Genomic DNA, 24,866 nt, shown 5'->3' with positions numbered 1-24,866 from the left:
ATGCCAACAAACTACGTTTTGAAGTTGTGACTTCGTTATTCAAAAGCAAATTGACTCCATGCAATTTATCGAATGCTGAAATCAAAGGTCTAACTTCTTTAAGAAAAGATAATACAATATCCATTTCTAAGGCCGATAAAGCAAAAGCTATTGTAATCATGAATAAGACTGACTATGAGACAAAAGTATCCAACCTATTAGAAGACACCACGACCTACCAAGAGATCACATGTAATCCTACTAATTCACAAATTAAACAACTAAATAAATTACTTGATGTGGTTATCAGTTGGGATCCTAACTACGTGGATAAAATATGCACCTACTTTGGAAGACCTCGTCTATATGGACTCCCTAAAATCCATAAAGAAGGCTGTCCTGTATGACCTATCGTGAATTGCATTGATTCTCCAACTTATCAGATTGCAAAAGTATTATCACGTTCCTTAAGTGCTCTCACTGGTCATTCCAGATCCAATATAAAAAACTCAACAGATTTTCTTGAAAAAATCAGAATATTAAAATTACAGATTCTGAAATGTTAGTCAGTTCTGACATCATTTCTCTGTTCACCAATATCTCATTAACCGACACAGTCAATTCTTTATATGAAGATTACCCTCCAGATATTGCAAGGATATTCAAATATGTCATCCACTCAGGTTATTTCAGTTGGAAAAACAAAATCTACAAACAAATTGAAGGTACTGCCATGGGTAGCCCTCTGTCTCCACCTTTGGCAAACTACTATTTGAAACAATTCGAAGATACTATGTTCTCATTCATTCATCCTCAACCATCTCTTTGGTACTGTTACGTCGATGATGTTTTTGCTGTTTGGCCACACACTGAAGATGAACTTTCCACTTTTCTACAACGGATAAATAACCTTCACCCACACATCCAATTCACTATGGAAAAAGAAAACTCTGGTACTTTACCATTTTTGGACATCCTCCTTACTAGAAAGTCTTCTGGTACCTTATCTACAAGTGTCTTTCGAAAACCCACATTTACTGGGAGATACATTCACAAAAAGTCTGCGCACCACATGTCTCAAAAATTTGGCATTCTTAAATCTCTAATTAATAGAGCACACAAAGTTTGCTCTTTCCCAGTAATCTTACAACAAGAACTTTCCATCATTAAAAAGTTAATGGAATCAAATGATTACAACTCCAATCAAATCCAACAGATACTTAACTCTTATGTTCCAATACCTACAGTTTCTTCAAGAAAACACTCCACAGAGTTCTTATTCCATACATTCCAGCAATCTCAGAACCTATAGGTAGAATTCTGAAAAAGTATCAATTGATTCCAACATATATTCCTATATCAAAATTTCTTCTTTATTACCTTCTACAAAGGATAAACTGTCTTCTCTATCTTTGGCTGGTATTTTCCAAATACCTTGCGAATGCGATGTCTCTTATTTTGGACAAGCTGGCTGTTCTTTGGAAAAAAGAATAAAAGAACATCAATATTATATTGATTATAACAAACCTCTGAGGTCTGGTCTGGCACAGCACAGTACTGACTCTACTATTTCGAATTTGTTCAGCACAATAGTTCAGCACTTGCATTTGATGCCTTTTTCAATTGCAAGTGCTGAATGCTCATTTTCAGTGTTGAAACGAATAAAAAATTATTTAAGAAGCAACTTGCACCAAAATAAAACAAGTGACCTGTCGTTATTATGCATTGAATCAGATGTAATACTTGATCAATTATGATGACATTATAGATATATTTGCTAAAACCAAAGCCAGAAAAAAACTTTTAGTTATTAATTTTTTTATTTAAATTTGAACTGATTTATTTTTATGCTTTTTTTTTAAAATGCAAATATATGTATACCAATGTTGTATTATGTTATTAAAATGAGTTATTATGGAAATGTTGACTTTTATTTTCAATAAACTAAAAAAATGCTTATTTTTGCAGGCCTCATAATGATGTTTCGCCTCGGGCCTCCAAAAGTATAAATGCGGCCCTGACAGACACTGAAGATGCACTATTAATTTTAGTATGAAATATTTGTCCTTTTACTAATTAAAGATATCACTTGGTTTTTACGTGTTATTTTATTATTTAATAAATGTATTTATCATTATAATAATTATGACTTCTCGTTTATTCATTTTCTGGCATGAGCAATATCCATAAAAATCTTATTACAAGAGGGGAGATATATATCACAAATATGACTGCTATAAATATGTTACTACAAACAGTGAATTGAAAAAAAAGCTAGATTTATTCATTCTCTGGCATGAGCAATATCCATAAAAATCTTATTACAAGGGGGGGGGGGGCTCAGAAGTTCTGATAAACACTAGAACAAAAATTATATTAAAACAACTGATACAACCACAAGAAAGAACATATCTTAAAACCTTTAACCCCCATGTTTCATCAAATTGTAATAATTTGTTCTTTTTCTTTTAGCATATGTAAGAAGACATGTCAGAGATTTTGAAGAAATGAAAAGACACAGAGGTGCAGACCGTCATCAAGTTTTTCATGCTGCAAGAAAAGTCCACAACTTAGATTCATCAAACTTTGTGAGACTTCAGGGGACTGTGTCCCAACATATCCAACAGTTGGCAGATGGGTGACTAAGTTTAAAACTGGACATCCTGAGACAATGGATGCCCCAGGTCAGGAAGACCTTCCACAGTGATCACACTTGAAAACATCAATGCAGTACAAGGATCATGCAGTACATGGCATGTACTGCATGATCCTTGATGATAGATGAATATCAGCCAAAAACACTGCAAACACTCTGGGGATATCCAGAGAAAGAGTTGGGGGTCATTATCCACCAACATCTGGGCATGCACATGCTCTCAGCGAAGTATTCCTCAAATGTTTGAATGCTGACCAAAAAAGGGATTTTAGGTCATTTCCAGAAATCAGGTGCAAATTTTTTTGGCTCATGTTGTGACTGTCAATGAAACATGACTTCATCACTATGACCCAGACACTAAACAACAGTCAATGAAGTGGAGAAACAGGTTCTCCACAGCCAAATAAACATTCTGAATCCAAAGTCAGCAGAGAAGGTTCTTGCAATTGTCTTTTGAGATATGGATGGTATAATCCTTACCAATTACCTCAAAAAAGTGAAACTGTTATAGTAGCAGTCTATTCAACAGCTCTGAAGGAAGTAGTAAAGGAAAAACACCCCAGAAAACTGAGCAGAGGCATATTGCCTTTGCAGGGCAATGTACCTGCTCATGAAATCCAAAAGACAAACAACTTGAGCTTTTAATGTCACCCACCCTATTTGTCAGACCTAGCCACATCTGACTATTTCCTATTCCCAAATTTAAAGAAACACTTGAAAGGAACAAAATATACTGCAGATGATGAAGTAATATCTGCAGCTGAGGACTGGTTGTTCAAAGGGAAAGACTTTTTTCTCAGAGGACTGCAAATGATGAAGCAGCAGCACTGTAACAAGTGTATAACACTTTGTTGGGGAATATGTAGAATAATGTGCAAGTTACATGGTTCTACCTCAATTCGTTCAAAAAGTGATTATCACAACTTTTTGGCACCCCCCCCCTCCATACTGTTGAGATAATTTTTTTTTTTTTTGATGGGAAAATATACAATGGAAACAAATGAAAAAATGTGATTCAATATACAGAACTCCAATTTAAGGAAAGGTTTAAAGAAATTATTGTCTGAAAATGTTATTTTCAGGCACTAATGATCAAGGAAAGGAGTAGTAGTGATGGCATTCAACTCCGAACATGAAGACTTCTTGAATGGAAGGCACGGGGGCAAACTTCAAAATGGAGAAATGGACAATGAAACTTATTTGTGCCTAGTCCCATAGAAGGTTCTTCTAAAGAAGAAGTAGAGGAATTTTTTGAGTTATTAGAACAGGTAACTGACAAAGAAATAGGAAAAAGTGGTCCTTGTTAGAGATCAGAACAGCGAATTCCACCAGACATATAGGAACATTTTGGGAAAATTTGGAGAAGAAGGTAAAGCTAATAATAATGGTAAGTATTTACTTAACTTCTGCTCAGGACATGGACTAGTCATTACTAACACCGTGTTTCAACAGAAAGATGTACACAAGTTCAAATGGAGAAAACACAAGAAATAAGAAAATTTCATTGACTATGTCACTGTTGATAGATATTACTGGTTCAGGATACAGAGGATTTGAAATTAAAAGTGACGATTGCATAGTACTAAGCAGGATAAAAATGGATATCATATTGAAAAGAACAGTACGTAAGAAAGTTTTAAAAAGAATTAAAGTTGGGAGGCATTTACAGGTAAACTGCAGACTCGACTATACAAACATTTTTGAGGAAAAAATGAATCAAATTGGAAACAAAATCCAAACCTTGGAATCTCAGTGGCAAACTCCGAAGATGTCACTAATCGAATCAGCTAGGGAGGTACCATATTTACTCGAATATAACTCATCCTCACACCCCTGATTTTACTTTATGAAAAAAGAAATTAAAACGTTTCGCATATAGTTTCCACATGAAAAAAGTTTAAAATTTTAAGAAATAGTTAGTGAATGCTGTTATGGCAGTTTCAGATACAGTCATACCCCGAAGTTACGTGGTAGGGTAGGACCAACAAAAAGCGTGTAAGTCGAATTCATGTAACTCGGGTATAATTTTGCATACAAACATACAAAATATTAGTTAATTGGGACCAAAGGTTTACAAAAACACCCATATTTTTTAAGAAATAATCATAATTGTAGTTTTTTGTACATAAAAAAAAGAAAGTTATTTCGATGTCAATGGTTTCATAAAATCTAATAGATTTGTCTGACAGCATGATCTCTTTTTCTTCATAGCAAGCTAATGATTTTTTTTATTCCTTACCTTGTGGCTACAATTCGTTCCTCGTTAAAATCTATGTCCTCCAAAATCTGTAAACCTTTCTTTTATGATTGTTCTTACTGTGGATTCCTGTAGATCAAACTTCTTTGCTAGCTCACAAATTTTCAATCTGCCTTCAAAATCCTTAATAATGTTGAGTTTTGTTTCCAAAGTCAATGTTTTTCTTTTCTTGCTAGCTGTAGAAGAATCGGACTTGATTCCTTTGGACGACATTATTATTTTTTATGATATAAAATTTTTTATCAAGAACATAACATTAAACAATCGCAAAGTTTGTAGACTATAAAAATCGTGTATGATATGGAGACCACGCGAAACATGTCAGTGCTTGTTCACAGCATGTGCGACACTGGCGAATGCGGCCGGTGCTGGAGAGATACGACTAGTGGTGAGGCCTGAAGCGGGACGGGAATACGTACACATATGAAACAGAGTAACTCCAGATTTGCGTAAGTCGGGGTATGACTGTATTTGGAATTTGGTTGAAGAGAATCAGTATTTCAACTCAACAATCGTTGAGTTGAAATACTGAGAAACAGACAAAAAATAAGGAAAGCTAGTTTGGCACATAGCCAGCTAAATAAATGTAGATGGAATAAGAGAGAGATTTGCCCAAACACCAAACTAGCAGTACAGAGTTCAAACCAGTTTTAAGTTGTGGATCTTAGAGATGGGTTAAAAATAAAAACAGTTGATCAAAGACCACAGATATGAGGGTTATGTGGAAAATTAGAAGACAAAACTAATGACATTAATGTGAGAATCATATTAAAAATTAAAACATTAGAAAGGAACTTGAATGTTAATAGCATTCAAGAATATGTCAGCAGAGCTAATCTAAGGTGGTATGGTCACTTAACTACAATCGTGAGGATAGGTTAGCAAAACAAGTGTTTGATGTTAAGATGGCAGGAAAGAGACCCAGAGGAATACCTAGGTCAGGTGTCTTCAACCTTTCAGATAGTGTGGGCCACATTAAAAATTTCAATGAAGCCTGCAAGCCACTAAGCTATACTGCAGTATTTAGAATTGTAAGATGCTTTCCAGATTCACAAGGAACACTGTGCATTTAATACTTGAAAAAAGATAATTTAATGAAGAAAACATTCATTTTTCACAATGTCAATGGGCAACTTCACAATGCTTTTCCTTGACCAGCTTGTCAATGTTGGCATCAATGTTGGAAGTCTCTATGAGCAGAGTATTCTGGAGATGTTTGTCTATAATCCGAGTTCTTGTCTTGGACTTCACATGCTTCATTCTGGAGAAGAACTGCTCACATAAGTATGTGTTTCCTAACAAAGCGCACATCTTCAAAGCATGCAGGCAAAGATTAGGGAATGTGTCCTCAGAAATGTAGTCTTTGTAAATGTAAGCAAGGGCATAATAAATTTAGTTTAATCCTTTATCCAAGTGCGTGCAAACAAAGTTTGCGCCTGAAAAGGTGGAGCAAGCTACCAACACTCCTATCTCAGTATCTCCCATAATGCAAAACACATCTCTTTGCGGGTATGTATAATGTTATGCATTAAGGGAAGGGCCACTACCCAGACTAGTTTCGACCTTTATTGAGGTCTCTTCAGTGGGAGCCAGTCCCAAGCGGAGCTACCAAGGCAGAAGCATTAGCAAGGTCATCTCCTCCTATAGGAGCTGCCACATGGTGTGCCACCTTTTTATTAAATTACTCTAGATTTAGAGAAAGATGTTGAAAGTTTATTTTTCACTTGGTAGACTATAATAAATTTAGTTTAATCCTTTATCCAAGTGTGTGCAAACAAAGTTTGCACCTGAAAGTATCTTCAGGACTGGGGTAAAGTGGTATAACACTGGGCGACTCCTTGCAAAGGTTGAGCAAGCTACCAACACTCCTATCTTAGTATCTCCCATAATGCAAAACACATCTCCTTGCGGATATGTATAATGTTATGCATTAAGGGAAGCTACCAAGTCAAAAATAAACTTTCAACATCTTTCTCTAAATCCAGAGTAATTTAATAAAAAGGTGGCACACCATGTGGCAGCTCCTATAGGAGGAGATGACCTTGCTAATGCTTCTGCCTTGGTATCTCCACTTGGGACTGGCTCCCACTGAAGAGACCTCAATAAAAGTCGATACTAGTCTGGGTAGTGGCCCTTCCCTTAATGCATAACATTATACATATCCGCAAGGAGATGTGTTTTGCATTATGGGAGATACTGAGATAGGAGTGTTGGTAGCTTGCTCCACCTTTGCAAGGAGTCACCCGGTGTTGTACCACTTTACTCCAGTCCTGAAGATACTTTCAGGCGCAAACTTTGTTTGCACACACTTGGATAAAGGATTAAACTAAATTTATTATAGTCTGATCAAGTGAAAAATAAACTTTAAGCAAGGGCACATTGAATAATTTTTCTCTCAAAGAAGAGTTGTTTTGGAGTTCAAGCAACTCCATTTGTACTGATCCTGGCATTTCGGCAGCATTGACACTGAAAATAAATCTAAAGAAGACTGTTGGTTATGAAAATCACTAAATCTCTCTCTTTGAACTCACTTCGCAACACGGCTAATTTTGTAGCGTATTCATCCAGAGACGAACAGTTGGACTCAGCAAGAAGCTGAAAATGAGTTGAGTCATTTTTTTGCAAGTTGTGCTTCCCAAAGTTTGAGTTTGGCCATGAAACCTTTGATGTGATCAAACAGAGTGTGCACCAGTTGATCTATGGATTGTAGCTGCATATTTAGGTCATTCATATGCAACGAGATGTCGGTCACAAAGGCAAAGTCTGTCATCCACTTTAGATCACTGAATTCTGCAATCGGCTTCCCCTTGGTTTGCATGAACTGCTGTATTTCGCTCCTTAAGTCAAAGACTCTTTTAAGAACCTTCCTTCTGCTCAACCAATGCACATCACTATAATAAACCACATCGACATGATCTGCTTTGCACTCTTGGAATTGACGATGATTCAATCCTCTTGTCCTAATAATGTTGATGACAGTCGCAATAACTTTCATGACATTCTCAAATCCAATAATTTTTGCACACAAATTCTCCTGGTGGATTAAACAGTGGTAATGGACAAAATCTTTTCCTTCTAGTTCCGATTCTTACTGTAGCAGTGCAACAAACCTTTTGTTCTTTCCCACCATAGCAGGGGCACCATCAGTTACCACACCCTCAAGGTTGGATAATCCGAGGTCGAAACGCTGGAGCGTTTTCTTGGCGGCTTCAAGAATATTAGTGCCTTTTGTCATTCCCTTCATAGGTATGACGCTAGCAGTTCTTCTGTCCCAGTGAATTGTTAATCAATGCCATGAACAAAGATAGCCAGTTGTGCTGTATCCTTCACATCTGTGCTCTCATCTAAAGCAAGCGAATATGACGTCAATTCAGACGACTGTTTTTTTAAAGTTCCTTCAATGTCATTGGTAAGTTTTCTTCGATATATCGTGCTACAGTTACCGACAAACTCGGTTTTTTAAACACTTCCATATTATTTGGGCACAGAATTTCCCCAGCAGCAATGAGACATTCTTTCACAAACTCTCCGTCCAAGAAGGCTTTTGATTTTTAGCAATTTTTTCAGCTATTACATAACTTACTTTGACGCACACTTCACTCTCTTCCCTCTGCTTTTTAAACATACCCTGCTGGCATTTTAAATCAATTTGGAGACGGTTCACTTTGTCTGAAGCTGCCCTTGAAGGTGATCGAAATTGGATGCATGCTTTGTCTCATAGTGTCGATTTATATTGTATTCTTTTGATACTGACACTGACTCATTGAACATAAATTAAACACACTGGTTTATTGCTGATCGACACAAGAAAGTACAAATTGGTCCTTTTCATTAAAAACCTGACAAGAATCACTAGATTTATGCTTTTTACTCATAGACGCCATAGTGATGGAAGGTGAACCCAAAAAATGATCCAATATGGCCATGTAATGGTTATTATCCACTGAATATGTCTCACACTAATGAAAAAAAAAAAGTCTGGCAATAGGCTATGGCTGACACGACGAACCTGTGTGCGCTTACACACGAATATCACACTGTTCACAACTGACTGACTGTGGATGAGATCCTCTTATATTTATGTGAAAATAATGAAGTATCGAGAACCTTCAAGATGTATCTGGAAGCACTAGACAGCGCACTCGAATGAACTACTGCTTCAGCCATCTACCTGCAATGTTAGTACTAGTATTTAAGTACTGTTTGGCGCTGGCTGAAGAAGCATGTCTATTTAATATTTACTTTTATAGGATTTTATGTAAAGTATCAAATGCACAGCATTCCTTCTGAATCTGGAAAGCATCTTGCAATTCTAAATACCGCAGTATAGCTTAGTGGCCCATGGGCTTCGTTAAAAGTATTTTTTATTTAATAGCATTTTAATGTTAAGTAGTTATTTTTCCAAAATGGCCAGTGGGCCACGGCAAAGAGCTCTGCAGGCCACGCGTTAAAGAGCCTGGTCTAGGTGGAATGATTCAGTCAGAAGTGCCTTAGAGATTAAGAATAACGTAAACTTAATCATGTAGTGCTGTGATAGTAACCTGAACACTTGTGGGTACATATCAGGAAATTGACGATATACAGAGGTAATTAATTTTTTTTTTTTTTGATAACTATATTTCTGTAAGACTACCAAAACAAAAAAAAATAGTATTTTTTTTGTTTTGTTTTTGAGTTTGAATGAAAAGAAGCATTTCATAAAGTACTCATCCCTCAAAATCTTTATGCTCACATTGAATGGATTTAAAAAATCTGTTTCATGCTGTCAGCATAACTAAACTAATATGACTTGATGATCTTTTAATTACTTGCATGCACTGGTAAATTATTTGCCGACCAGTTAAATAAGAGCAGGGTTAGTTAAATTATGTTCTAGCAATGCTATGTTATTCAAGGATCAGTTAATTGAAGTTCCTCTTATTTCGAAGTTAAATAATTAAGAGAACTAATGCATTAATATATATGTGCATTGCAGAAAATAGTCTCATGTCAATACTATAGTAATATCAAGTTCGAAATTTTTATTCTTATTCCTAAATGGAATCAGACTTGCCCCCCCCTCCCTCAAAATAATGTCTATATGTAATAAATACAATGACAGATTGCAAACAATTCTTTGGAAGTGCCATTTGAAAATTATTATTAGCATCATTATTATTATTAATGAGGAAAAATTTTATGCCACATGCTTTTTTTTTTTTTTGATAACATCACACCACACATAGATATGGAAAGGTTATAGACATAAGAAATAGCTCCAGATCATTGCAGAATGAATGGCAAATGTGTTATAGCACACCAACTAATATTTTTTTTTTGAAAAAAAAACAAACAAACAAACTATTAAGTATTTTTACCTGAGCTTTTGCTCTGTTCTGGTCAAGTCTGGTCATAGCTGAAAAGTTCTCTCTGGGAATTGAGGGTGCATATTTGCTGCATACCAGAGCATTGGTATTTGCAGGATTGCCGACAACAAGAACCTAGAATACAGAATTTAACAATGATTTTGCAATAGTCAACAATAGCAGCATACATAATATTTATTTTATGGTAAAACAAAACTTATTTTACATAAAGGCAACTAATTAACATGTATGGTCATACATGAGAACATATAAATGCTAAAAATATAGATATGAGATAGCAGAATAGTCTAGAGTTATTATTATTATTACTACCCAAGACACCATGGAGTCAAAGACTCATCTAGGAGGTCCTTTTATCATGCAGACGGCTCATCATACTACACTCTCAGGCAAGGCATTCTAATCATTCACAACTCTGCACGCAAAAAACCTGCTTCTCACTCCCCTGCTCACACCCTCTTTATACAGTTTCCAGGGATGACCTCTGGTTCTCCCCTGATCTCCCACCGTTTTTTGTAGAACCTCACCAACATTGATCCCCTTACAATCCCTTACAGGTGACCAAATCTGGGCACAGTAGTCCATGTGTGGCCTAATCAAAACCTTATACAATGGAACAAGAATCTCCCTACTTCTACAAGCCAGTGTCCCCTGTATCATTCCCAGAATTCTTTGTGTTGTCTTCACAATTCTGGCAATGTGTCCCCTAAATTTCAGATCCTTTTCCACTATCACCCCAAGATCTCTCATTTCCTCCACCTCCAATAATATATCCTCACCAAGCATAAATTCTGTATCCCAGCTTTGTTTCCCAAATTTTAAAACCTTACATTTTGCAACATTGAACTCGCATACCCATTCTCATGCCCAATCACTCAATTTATTCATGTCTTCTCGTAAGGCCACAACATCTTCCCTACTCTCCATGGTTCGTCACAACTTTGCATCATCTGCAAACAACTAAATATCTCCATTCAAATCTTCGCCAATATCATTAATATACAAGTTAAACAGTAGTGGCCATAAAACAGACCCTTGAGGCACACCACTACTGACTTTTCTTTTCCTGGATAATGCTCCCCCATACACAACTTGCTGATACCTATCAGATAGCCAGTCTCCAATCCAAGACACTAATCTAATATCCAACCCCATCCGCTCTAGTTTAACTAGAGCGGATGGGGTTGGATATTAGATTAGTGTCTTTAGATTAGTTGGATATTAGATTAACTTTGAAAAATCTAAGTATATTACTATGTAACCAAGATAATACCATTGTTGTCAACCCAATTCTAGAACCTAGTTCTCACAAGCTTCTCCAACAACTTAACCACAACACCTGACACACAGATAGGCCTATAATTTGATGCTCGAGTTCTATCACCTCCCTTATGAAGCAGCACAATGTTGCCCTCTTTCCACTCCTTAGGAACTTGACCCAGTGCAAGACTCATATTAAAAAAATATGTCAAGGCAGGTGTCAACTTCCTAGCACAGTCCTCCAGAATACATGGTGATATATTATCAAGTCCCACAGCCTTATTAACATCTAGTTTGTCCAATTCCCCATACACTTCTTGCTCATTTACAGTCAGTCTCTCCTCCCCATCATCAACTGCTTTCAATCTCTCCATGAAGTCACATTCACAAGATTGAAAGACCATTATGAACTGCTCATTAAGTATCTCCACCACACCTTCTGCAACAGCTAACTTTATACCATTTTCTCCAATCAATGTCATCCTTCCATAATCATTCTTTCTTTTGCTGGCTACATATCAAAAGAACTCCTTAGGATTCTTTTTGACTTCATTAGCTAACTGCTGCTCATACGTCAGTTTTGCTACCCTTGCCAACTAAGGTACTTGCCTTGCTTGGTCTTTGTGATCCTCATGGAATTAGTTATTTCCACTTCTCTTATGCTGCCTACATAATGCCCTTTTTCTCTGCATCGCATGCTTAGTTTTTTTATTCATCCATTTCACACCTAACCTATTTAACCTTCTGACCCTTGGAATGCATTTAAGACATTGCTTCTACAAGAGTTTATGAAAATCCTCCAAGCTGCATTGATCTCTTTTCTAGCTAACTGTTCATTCCATGCTACACTCACAAGCCATCTCCTGAATTCTTCATAATCCCCCCCCCCTTATAGTTTCACATATACCCTTTTCTCACAGAGGTCCTCACACTGGCAACCACCCAGGTAATCACCTCATGGTCACTCTCGCCAATCGGTGGGTGATTGGACACCTCGTTTATAATTACATCCTTTGATGAGATGATCAAATTCAAGACCCTCAATCCTCGAGTTCCCTCTGTTACATACTGTCTGAGGTAGTCATCCCTCAAAAACTCAAGAAACTCATTTTCTTTACTTCCAGTTGCTATCTCATCATTCCAATCTGTACTGCCATAATTAAAATCACCCATAATGATCATCTTTTTTTTGTTTGCTTGGCTAATTTGATTATACATTTCATAATCGCTATCATCTACATTACCAAATCTATAACAACATCCAACCAAGTATTTCATTCTATTCACCTCTATCTCACACCATACTACCTCAAAACCACTGGCACTATTTCATCTCAATTTTGTATGGACATAACTCTTTCTCCATTATCAATAGCACTCCTCCTCCCTTTCTACCTTCATGAAACCCATCATACCCTTTCATCTCTATTCCTGTCAGGATGTCGTCCTCATCTAACCATGTCTCACTTATTCCAACAATTTTTGGGTGAACAGACTCAATTAATGCAACCATTTCATCTGCCTTGTTTCTTATACTTCTAGCATTTGTATATAAACACAACAGCTCATTCCTGGATCTACAACTAGTTCCACTGATTATACCACTCATTTGATGTGATTTCTGTTTCCTCTTGATCACAAGTCATCCCATTCCTTTCCTGTTTACGAATACATTCATATCCTCCGGGAGCATCCACCTTTGCCACGCCATGTTCCCCTGTACGTCTTTGCACACCCATTCTCTATACTCATGCCACTCACTTTCTCATTCATTACCACCTCTTCAATTTCTCCTGTCTTATTTTCCCGCTCTTCCAGATCACTTCCCACTTGATCAGCTTCATTCTCTGTACTCACTTCTCTACCTTCCAGCAGCAGTCTCTCCAAGCGACTCACACCAAAACCACCCAAATGCAATCCATCACTCTTATATAGTTCACTTCGTCCTTCAAACTCATTCCACACATTAACAAACTGTACTCCTTTCTCCTCACACATTTCAGCTAGCATATCATTCATAATTCTTGCTCTCTGCCTCATCTCACCACTGTCATACCTATTGCTCAATACCTTTCCTATCACACTATTCTCTTTTATCCGTCTAAGCAACCTCCTGATATCCAATCTGCCTTGTTTCTTATACTTCTAGCATTTGTATACAAACACAACAGCTCATTCCTGGATCTACAACTAGTTCCAGGAATGAGCTGTTGTGTTTGTAAAACTACATTTGCATCACTTTCATCCCTTTTACAATCCAATAAGGTTTTCAAGTCATTCATGTTCTTTTTCAATAATTTTTTAACAACTTTTCGCCGTTTTTTCACACCATCCTTCTTTTCAGATGAGCACTCATTCTCCTCGCAGCATTCTCGTTACTAACACTTTCTGTCATCAATTTAGACAAAATATCTCACACGCTAATAACACTACAAGTGCACAACCTTTATAGCAACTCTTACGTATATACACACAGCCTTATATACAATTAATTAGTTCAAATATAATTTATCTGAAACTGGAGCTCTCTTTACACACTGGCTTCTTCTCTTGCTTCTGAAGCTTTTAAATGAAGATATCTATGGAGACTAAAGTCCTTTATTTTTACCTTCATCCAAAATTCCTGCTGAATGTCCTGGCCATAATTTAAACAGGCGTACCAATCAGTTCAAAGGGAAAAATAAATAAATAAATAAAATAAAAAATATTCAGCATACCACAGGTGGCTTATCACCTGTGGTATGCTGAATACTAGCTTCATATTCAGAATATATGGAAGCACACAACACATTTGAATGAACTATGAAGGGTGCACACCAAAAGTCAAAAATAGTAGAGTATGCTTAGAAAGTGTGATCAAGATCAAAAGAGATATCCAACACACATTGAAGTATGATTTAAGTTTTCTCTGAAATACAGTACTGTTTAATACTTATTTCAACATAATGTATATATAAGCCAATCCCAATTAAATGTAATTATGTAGTCTCAATTAAGTGTTATTCCTGATGACTTCCTAGAAGAAACAGATGACTGAAGTATTAATTCCCTTCTTCAGGGATTAATAGTGTAAAAAGAAAGAGGAAATAGTGTAAATTCCTGTGTGCAACTATGGACAACCATTTGAACACTTAAGTAGAAACTATAATCTATGTGAATAATCTCAGTTTGTTGCCACAAACAGTCAGCTGAAATGATAAAACATTCTAAACAGTGCAACAAGAAACAAGACATGAGTTTACATCAGATCTGGACCTCTCTCATTAAACATCTAATGCACGCAGATGCCAGTAACATGCAGACTGGAAACAACAAAAAATGTCTACATAGTGCATGAACACATTGCATTGTTATTCTTGTTTCAAGCAGTTTACTGTGATCAATATATTTTTATAACCTACTTTTTTGTGTTTATTTTATTCACTTTTTATCTCCTGATGACATGAAACAGGAATTTTATGAAACTAGTTGCGTCTTAATAAAAAATTTTAATACCATAGAATAAAAGCCAAAAGGCTATTTTTCTGGCAACCTTAATAATAATGAAGGGGATACAAATCCTTTGATGTTTATCTGCCAGTAAGTGAAACTCTAAGAACTAGGATCTTAGAATCTAGATCTAAGAACATAGTTCTTAGCGTTTCACTTACTGGCAGATAAACATCAAAGGATTTGTATCCCCTTCATTAATTTTAATACCAGTTATTCCACGTGGTAAAAATATTGGCAGCACAAGTGCATTAAAGTAAATTTATTAAATATAATTATTCTTTTTAATATCATGCATTTTCAATGAAAATAAAAAAAAAAAAACATTATTGTAATTTTACCTTGACACTTTTTTTTGCAAACTGGTCTAATGCTTTTCCCTGACTCTTGAATATTTTTACATTTGCTGCCAGCAGATCCTTCCTTTCCATGCCCTCTTTACGTGGCATAGCACCAACTAAGAATGCGGCTTCAATGTCAGTAAATGCTGCTTTTTCATCTGTTGTAGGTACAATATCTAGAAGTAATTCAAATATTAGTATATCCAACATTCAGAAGTAACTGAAATCTGTTTTTTCTTATCAAGTAAATTTTTTATTCATGTGTCGTCTCCTATCTAGGAGGCTGACTACCATGATGTGACTCATGGTTAACTACGGGAGTAATGACATGTGGTGAGGACCCTATCTCTTCGACATATTGTCTCAAGTATTCATGACTGTAATTAGTATGTGTTCACAGAGCCGGTTTGCCTGTTCTGAGGGACGAAAAACTCGAGTTTCTGGGTGAAAAAAACCCTCTACCTCAGTATGAGACCGGCTAACTTACCTTTAGTGGAAAGAGACCAGATAAAGGTGTTAAATCTTGAATGGAGAGATTTCGTTGTGAAATATCTCATTCAGGATTTTACAAGCATATAAACACTGAGAGAAACACAACAAATTCTCTCACTATAACTGAAAGGTTTTGAAAACTTCATAGGTACAATACTATGCTAAAGGAAATCCACTATAAGTAAACTCGCCACTAAAATTACCTATACATGTGGTCCCCTATAGGTTTGCTATAGTAAGAGTTGACAAGCACCTCCGTAGTGCAATTGGAAAAACAACAGTACGTTGAGCCCTTCGATTAGAAAAGGCTTAAGTTCGATTTCCGTTGTGACAGAAGGAATCTTTATATGGACTTTTTCAACTGAAGGTGAGTTAGCCAATCTCATACGGGGGTAGTAGGGTTTTTTCTCCCAGAAACTCGAATTTTTCATCTCACATACAGACAAATTGGCCCTTTTTCATCCCACATACAGACAAATAGAACACATGCAATTTACAGACAAAAAAAAAAAAAAAAGAAGAAAAAAACTTGTGGTGGTGGTAGATGACGCTAATGTAGTTGATTGGTAGTGGTGGAGACGGTGAGTTGTACAGTAAGTGTCCTCTGCGATGTGTCTTCAGACTCCTTGAAGGTGTGACGAATAATAATAATAATACATTCTATTGCTTTACACTTATCATAGTTGAAAAATATGTAACTATGCTAAATAATTTCGAATATGCATCAACAAATTAAAATGGTTACACAACAAATTCAATACATAACAATGTATATAATTAAAAATATAAACAGTTATCCCTATGTAAAAGAAGCTCGTGCCTCTAAAGTCAAGTACCTACAGAAGACATTTGCTATAGGAAACTTGTCAAGGACTAAAGAAAGTTATAATGCAAGGTTCTCTATAGTCAACCCCCCCCCCCCCCACACACACACACAGAGGAAAAAATACTTCATTTCTCACCAGCAAATAAGCAGTCGGCAAACCTTTAAGAATTTAATTTTCTTCCCTCCTACCCAAAACCTGAATTATGACAATAATTTCTTTGGACTATGAGGAGGAGCAAATATTGAAGAGTTTAACAGTATGGTAGTTATACAAACATAAGTCTAGTGCAAGTAACAATTTAGGTTTTGTCTGTTTAGTCATCCTAATACCAGTGAATAGGAAATATGAAAAATATTATATGGTTGGAGTGCCAAGAGGAGAGCTAACATCTCCAGTGTATATTTGAAGGGAACTGGTTAGGAAACACTCCAAGGTGTGAGGAGAAAGAGGATTATCCAGGATCATGTTTAGAATTCAAATTGATATGTAAATGAGAAGGAAAGCTAGTTTGATTTCTAAATGTGGAAGCCTCCAAGGAAAATAATCTCACAGTTTGGGCAATTAGAATTGTATGAAATCAACTTTCACAGAAAAAACATGTCAGCATGGTCAACTGAATTAGGAGACAAACTAAGAAACTTTGAAAGGTTGATATTTATGTATTAATTTTGATAAAATTTGGAACAGGAAAAAAATTCCTTATAAAAAACAAATGATGTATATAATTAATGAACAAAATGAGTTTGTAATAACGGAAATCAGGTAAGTGATGGTGTTAATAAAAAGAAAAGTTATTTGGTATGGTGACTCTATAATAAAACATGCTAAAATATGACACATGTAAGAATGCAATTAGAACTTCAATGTACTCTAGCGAACACATGCTGCTTCTTGATACCTATGACTTCTCTTTGATGAAGTCAAATGCTCGAGGTTATTAGAGACATGGAGAAGGTTAATGAAAATGAATTAACCTCCAAAATAGCAAAATTGAAGCAGATCATTAGAGAAACGATGTGGGAATCGCAAAAAAGTCGAGAGACGTTTAAATGAACAGAGGGAGAAAAAGAAAATTAAACAGGAAAATAAGAAACAACAAAGCAAGGAAACAGGTAAGTCAGGAAATAACGGAAATCAGGTAAGTGATGGTGTTAATAAAAAGAAAGAAGTTATTTGGTATGGTGACTCTATAATAAAACATGCTAAAATATGACACATGTGAGTTATAACATTGAGTTTTCCTGGACCAAAAATTAAGAACATAAAGGAAGCAATTCAAAAACAGAAAAGAAAATTAAACGAAATCGTAGTTGTAGTAGGTACTAACAACTTAACTGGTGATAAGTTCAGTGAGAGAGAGAGAGGACATGAAAGGGTTGTTGGAAGAGGCGAGAGTGAAGAGTGAGAAGTGAAAATCTTCAGTATTTTACCTGGCTTTGATAAAAGTCAATTAAGAAGAAGAGCTATGATGGCAAAAGATTCGATACATGGGGGCTGTTTTTAGAAGGAATGGATGCAAGTTTTTGATGTGTGGAGTGAGTTTAAGGGAAGATTGTATTTGTATATGAGGGATGACCTACATCTGAATGCATTTGGTATCAGGAGTCTAGAAAAACTAATAACTGGTATTAGATCTAACACAGAGAGTCAGGGAAACTAAATTATAAAGGGAGAGGAATGGTGTGAATGTGAGTGTAAGAGCAACAATGTTATATAACTGTGTTAATGACGGGAATGTGCTTTGTCAACGGAAAGGTTAAAGAGGAGAGAACGATTTCGGCTTTATGTTCGTGATTAGAGAAGAACAGAGATCTGCAAGTTGTCCAACTGTGTCAGGCAGACTGCACATAAGACTATACAAAAGAACAAACAGGTAGATTATTATGTCTGTACACAAATGCCAGGAGTATCAGAAACAAAGGGGTAGAGTTTGTTGCCTTAGTCAATATGATGCGACCTCAGATTGTAGCTATTAGTGAGACCTGACTATCAGAATCAGACCTACTAACTAGTATAGAGTGTCATGGGTGCAGTATTTTTAGGAAGGATAGAAAGGATAGGAGAGGAGGAGGAGGCATGCTGCTAATGATATCGGATGACTTGAATCCAGTTAGAGTTGAGACCTTAGATGCATCAATTTGAAGATTGGTTAAATTATAGCAGCATATCATGACATCCTGTCTTGTGACCTCCTTTTTATCACTTCATAACTCTTAGCACCAGTTAGCATCATTATATTATTTATATATGAAATTCCTGATCTGCCTTGTGGCCTCTTTCCTTCTACAGTCCTCTCCATTATTTCTGTAATCAGTCCCCCCATGCCTCAGATGGTGTCCAATTAGGCTTTTTCTTCTCTTATTGATATGGTTCATTAGTGACTGCTCTTCATGAAATATATTTAGAACTTTGTTGGAAATTTTGAAAAAAATTTCCAACTAATTTTCATCATCTTTCCCCAGCACCAAAGTTCAAATACCTCCAACTTTTTGATGTCTTGCTTTGTTAATGTCCAGATCTCACAACCACATAATGCAATGCTCCATATGTATGTTTTCACTAGCCTTTTTTTTTTTGAGGTGGTGCTAATACTAACATAAATGTTTCTTCTGTTGTAGAATGCTTTTTTTGGCCAAGATTATTCGTGCTTTAACATCTGATTGGTTTCTTCCATCTTTTGTGATAAGACTTCCAAGATATTTAAAAGAGAATACCTGTTGTATTAGGTTATTATTTATTTCCAGATTTTATTTAGTTTCATTGGATTTGCTTTACTTGTAATTAATAGTTTTGCTTTCTTATAATTTTTAGGCTGTACTGTGTAAAAATTTCTTCCATCTTTGTCAGGGTGGATTTCAGTTTGTCTTTGTTAAACTGCTATATCATCCACAAACCATAGCCAGTTAATATCAATTAAATTTATCTTAATTTCCGTTTCTCTTAGTTCTTTCAATTTATTTATTGCATCTACAGGGTGTCCTAAAATTCACGCAAGATTTAAATTTAGTGCCATTTGTGCGGTAAAGTGTTGCCAACGAGAAAAAAAAAGACATTGTGACAGCTGACAGTTCAGGGTTATTAAAAATGGAGCGCTACACGAAAGAACAACGCATTTTCATTGTTGAGCAATACTTTAAAAATAATGAAGGTTTGGCAGCTACAGTTCACAATTTTTGTACAAAATATGGTCAGAATAGTGATTTAACTTCATCAACTGTGAAAAGATTAATTAAAAAATTCAAGCAAACTGGATCAATTAGTGATCTTATACACTCTGGCTGTCCTTCAACAAGTCGTTCAACAGAAAACATCGAAGCAGTTCGTGAGAGTGTTGCTGAGAGTCCAGGAACATCAATTCGGCACTGTGGTCTTGAATTGGGCATTTCGAGAAGCTCTCTACAGTGTATTCTCATGAAAGATTTGCATCTTTATGCTTACAAAGTTCAATTGACTCAAGAACTGAAGCCTACTGACCACACACAACGAACAGAGTTCGTTGAATGGATTATGGAACAACAACAAGTGGATGCTTATTTTTCGAACAAAATCATCTTCAGCGATGAGGCTCATTTTCATCTTGATGGCTTTGTTAATTGACAAAATTGTCGCATTTGGGGTTCAGAAAATCTACGAGTGATTGTTGAGAAACAAATGCATCCACAACGCGTCACTGTTTGGTGTGGATTTCGGGCTGGAGGCATTATCGGTCCATTCTTCTTCGAAAATGCGGCTGGTAAGGCAATAACAGTTAATGGTGCTCGCTATCGCGACATGATAATCCAGTTTTTTGTGCCTAAATTGCAAGATCTGGATGTGGACAACATGTGGTTCCAACAAGACGGTGCCACATGCCATACAGCCTGAGAAACAATTCAATTACTGCATGAGTCATTTCCTGGTCGTGTAATTTCCCGTTTTGGTGATCAGAATTGGCCGCCCAGATCATGTGACTTAACACCGTTGGACTTTTTTCTTTGGGGTTTTTTGAAGTCGAAGGTTTATGCCAACAAGCCTACGACCACCCACGCCTTGAAGGAGGAAACTGAGCGCTGTGTCAACGAAATTCAGCCACATTCATGCAAAACGGTCATGGAAAATTTCAACAAAAGAGTGTGTATGTGCCAGCAAAGCCGTGGAGGCCATTTACCCGATATGCTATTCCATGCATAACCCTATACTGTATACTTTATGAATCAATAAGAAATTACAATTTTTAATTAAAAAACCTGTGTTTTCTATCAAAATTACTTCTTGCATGAATTTTGAGACACCCTGTATATAGTGTCAGAGGGCATTTCGGTTAAACATGTAACTATTCTGCCTCAGGTTGGTGACAGTGATCATGCGGTACTCACTTGGGAAGTGACTAAGTTTATGAATGTTCTAATCAGAAAAGGTTACGTGCTGAACTACAAAGCAGGAAATTATGACCAACTGAGGGGGTATACCGAGTTCATTGGAATGGGATCGGTTTCTGGATGGAAAGAATATCGACAGTGCATGGGAAGCATTTAAATACTTAAATGATGCGATATCAGAATGTGTCCCAATAGCAGCAGGCTAGACTAGTCACAACTGTTGTCTGATTATGAAAAGAAACTAGCTGTGTGTACTAAAGACAACCAACAAGAATTCTATCAATATGCTGCAAGTAAAAGAAAGAAAGAAAGAATAATTCTTCTAAATCCAGATGGCGTGAAGGTTACACATGCAGAAGAGGTTGTTCAGTTAATGAGAGCTGATTTTGTTAAAGGTATCAACGTGGTGTACACAACATTGAGCTCACTGTTACCTCTTCACTAGATGAAGAAACACAGGTGTATGAAGACGAGGTATTAGAGCTCTTGCACAAATTGAATAAGAATTCAGCAATAGGGAATGATGGGATATCAGCACATGTGCTAAAAGAGTGTTCAGCTGAACTGGTTATTCCTCTGACCAGATTGTTTAATATGAGTCTCAGAACAGGGAAGATTCTGCAGGAATGGAAGGAACGTATGGTAATGACCTATGTATCCAACTATCAACCAATTAGTATCTCATGAGTAGTGGCGAAGATTTTGGAAAAACTGGTTAGGGCTAGCATTCAGAAATGGGTTGACAGTGAATCTCTACTTTGCAATGAACAACATGGGTTTACTACGGAAAGGTCATGTTTTAGCAACTTGCTCACATTCTATAACAATGTTACAATTGAACTAGACAAGGATGAATGGATACACCATGATAGACTGTTGCATAAATTGGAGAAAATGGCTAATATTCTATCTGTACATTAAAAAATTAATGCACAGATAGAATATTAGCAATGGATAAGAGGATGGTTGACTGACAGATATCAAAAAGCGGTATATGGGGGATGTGAGTCTGCAAGATTTAAGGTAACAAGTGATGTACCATAAAGATCATTGCTTGATCCACTTGTTATTCAATCTGTACATTAATGATATTGAGAAGGATTTGACAAGCAATATACAGCTATTTGCTGATGATGCAAAGATAGGTAGGGTAATCAGGAATGCTGCTGACATGCAGTAACTGCAGAATGATTTGAATAGGCTGGAACTGTGGGCATGAGAAAATGAGTGTCAGTTCAATGTCAGTAAATGTAAAGTCATTCACTTCGGTGTGATTAGATATCCAATGTCGTATTATATTGCTGGGATTATGCTAGAAGAAACTGCTGAGGCCAGGGATCTTGGAGTGTTAGTAGATAGGAAGTTGAAGTTCAAGGGCCATGTGGCAAAGATTGCAAATACAACTCAAAAGATAATTGCAATGCTGAAAAGAATGTTCACATGTAAAGATAAGGATGTTATTTTGCCTCTTTACAAGGCGCCTTGATAAGACTTCACTTGGACTACTGTGTGCAGGTCTGGTCTCCTGGTTTCCGTTTTGATTCTGATATAGTGGAGGGAGTGCAAAGGAGAGTGTTAAAAATGATATCAGTTTTATGGAATACTGATTATAAAGACAGACTGAGAATCTGTACACTGCAAACAGGAGAAAGAGGGGTGATATGAATGAAACTTACAAACTTCTGAAAGGGTCACACAGGATTTCATTGATGGAATTTTTAATTTATAGAGGGTGGGGAAAGGACGAGTGTATTCTTGGAAGCTGAGAATGAAGACCACTAAGAAGAGGATGAGGGCTAGATTTTTCTCTCAGAGGGTGGTGCGTGATTGGAATGGATTGCCATTAGTTGTTGCGAGTGCAAGCAGTGTGAATGAATTCAAGAATAAGTATGATAGCTGGTGTGTGAGCAGCATGTGGCCTCCCTCGATGAGTCTCTGACTCCATGAAGATCTATCTTAATAATAATAATATTCATAACTTCAGACAGAAATGCATGTAAACATCTGCATGGTTTGCATGCATGGGGATAAAATAATAAATTATAGTAGAATATTAGAAAAAACCTGATTTAGAATAGTTTTCCATTATGGAACTTGGGACTGGATGTGATGGGGGGGTTTACCACAAATATATGCATTGCACTATAATGAGAATTAATTGTAATATGTGTGAAAAAAAAATAATTTGCATATTTTAATGGGGGATTGGGGGGGTTAAAAACCAAATCTTGCACATCATTCCAAAATTCTTTCTGATGAATGGACTAAAAAAGAAACCAAGAACTTTTCACTTTCATATAATAGAGAAGGTCTTGCCAAAACTTTATAACTGTTATTCTTGTATGCTTTTGAAGTTGGTTAGGTTTGAAAATGTTATTGATCATTCCTGTTATCTTTAGAAAGTTTGAAATTTTGATGTCAATGTCAGCTTTTTTTGTATATGATACAACACATCCAAGGTATTGAAGTAGATCTGTTCTAAAATTTTATTCTTAATCATGATTTTACTTCTGAATGGACATGGTCCTTTAAAAGCCACAATTTTTGTTTTGTCTGTTGATATTTCCGTTCAAAATTTTTTTGCACTTATCTTTAAGGCTTATATTGATTTTTGTAGTTCATCTTCACTTCTTGCTATGATAACCTGGTCATTGCAAACAAAAGGGCATTAAGTATACTTTCACAATCCAGTTTAAATACCGTTATATTTTTCTTCCGTTTCTTTACTATTTCATCTATATAGATATTAAATAAGAGTGGTGACATTGTGCATCCTTGATGGCCCATCCTCTATTTATTCATTTCCATTCTGTAACTTTTTATTGACTCTTACAGCTATTTGGTTGTTCTGATACATGTTAGTTATGCAGCAAGCAGTTGATTTGGAATGTTTAAATTCTTGAATGCATCCACAGTTCATTTCTTAAGACTGTCAAAAGTTTTCTGAATAGTCTACAAATGCTGCGTGTGTTTCTATGTTATATTCGTAATGTTTTTCCATTAAGATTTTTAATGTAAAACTGAGTCAATGCACGATTATCCTTTTCAGCAACCATTTTGTTCTTAACAAAGTTTTTCTTTTATTATTATTATTCAGGGCCTCCATAGAGTCAAGAGACTCATCGTTGGAGGTCCTTCCTATGAAACACAAAGTCTATCATACCACTCCTTGAACTCGCTGACCATTATTGCTCTCATCACTCTATCAGGCAATGCATTCCATGGTTCAATCACTCTCCATGCAAAGAAACCACTCCTCACCCTCTTGCTCACAGCTTCCTTTCGTAACTTCCAGGGATGGTCTTTGTCATCACTCCTTCCCACTGTTCCACCAAGTGAAAGAACTCCCCCAGTGTCAACCCTGTAACTGCCTCTCAACAGTTTAAAAGTCTCGATCATTTCATCTCCCCTTCTTCTATTCACCAAACTCTGCAGTCCACATTCCCTCAGCTGATCCTCATAACTAACATTGCACAGTCCTGAAACCATCTTTGTTATCCACCTCTGTACCCTTTCCGCAGTTAATTTATCCCTTTCAAATCCTGGGGACCAAATTTGAGAACAATAGTCTAAGTGTGGTCTGATCAAGGTCTTATACACGGAATGATAACTCTTATCTCTGCAGGTCAGCATCTTCCTCAGTATTACAGCAATTCTCTGGTTTACCTTCACCACCTTTGTAATATGCTCCCTGAATTTTAGTTTTCATCAATCATCACCCCAGATCTCTTGTCTTCCCTACTTCCTCCAGTACAGCTCCTCCAATCGAGTATGCAGCCTCTCATCGATGTATCCCAAACTTCAAGACTTTTTGCTGCATTAAACCGACACATCCATTCAT

At 36.4% G+C, this 24,866-nt stretch overlaps 1 protein-coding gene across 1 annotated transcript in view; it reads right to left on the bottom strand.

The window, feature by feature from the left end:
* Nucleotides 1–24,866, bottom strand: part of Mdh1 (malate dehydrogenase 1) — a 112,920-nt gene that overhangs the window by 28,522 nt on the left and 59,532 nt on the right. Inside the window, exons 4-5 of the mRNA XM_090407587.1 lie at nucleotides 15,349–15,524; nucleotides 10,250–10,372 (exon numbers count right to left, since the gene is read on the bottom strand). Of these exons, the coding sequence (XP_090263713.1) occupies nucleotides 10,250–10,372; nucleotides 15,349–15,524 (299 nt within the window). The remainder of the gene's footprint in view (nucleotides 1–10,249; nucleotides 10,373–15,348; nucleotides 15,525–24,866) is intronic.

This window comes from Typopeltis vanoorti, chromosome 17, assembly GCF_054136105.1.
Source record: "Typopeltis vanoorti isolate ZY-2024b chromosome 17, IOZ_Tvanoo_1.0, whole genome shotgun sequence".
Taxonomy (NCBI): domain Eukaryota; kingdom Metazoa; phylum Arthropoda; class Arachnida; order Uropygi; family Thelyphonidae; genus Typopeltis; species Typopeltis vanoorti.
The sequence above is the reverse complement of the archived record's forward strand: the minus strand, read 5'-3'. Positions and strand labels throughout refer to the sequence as shown.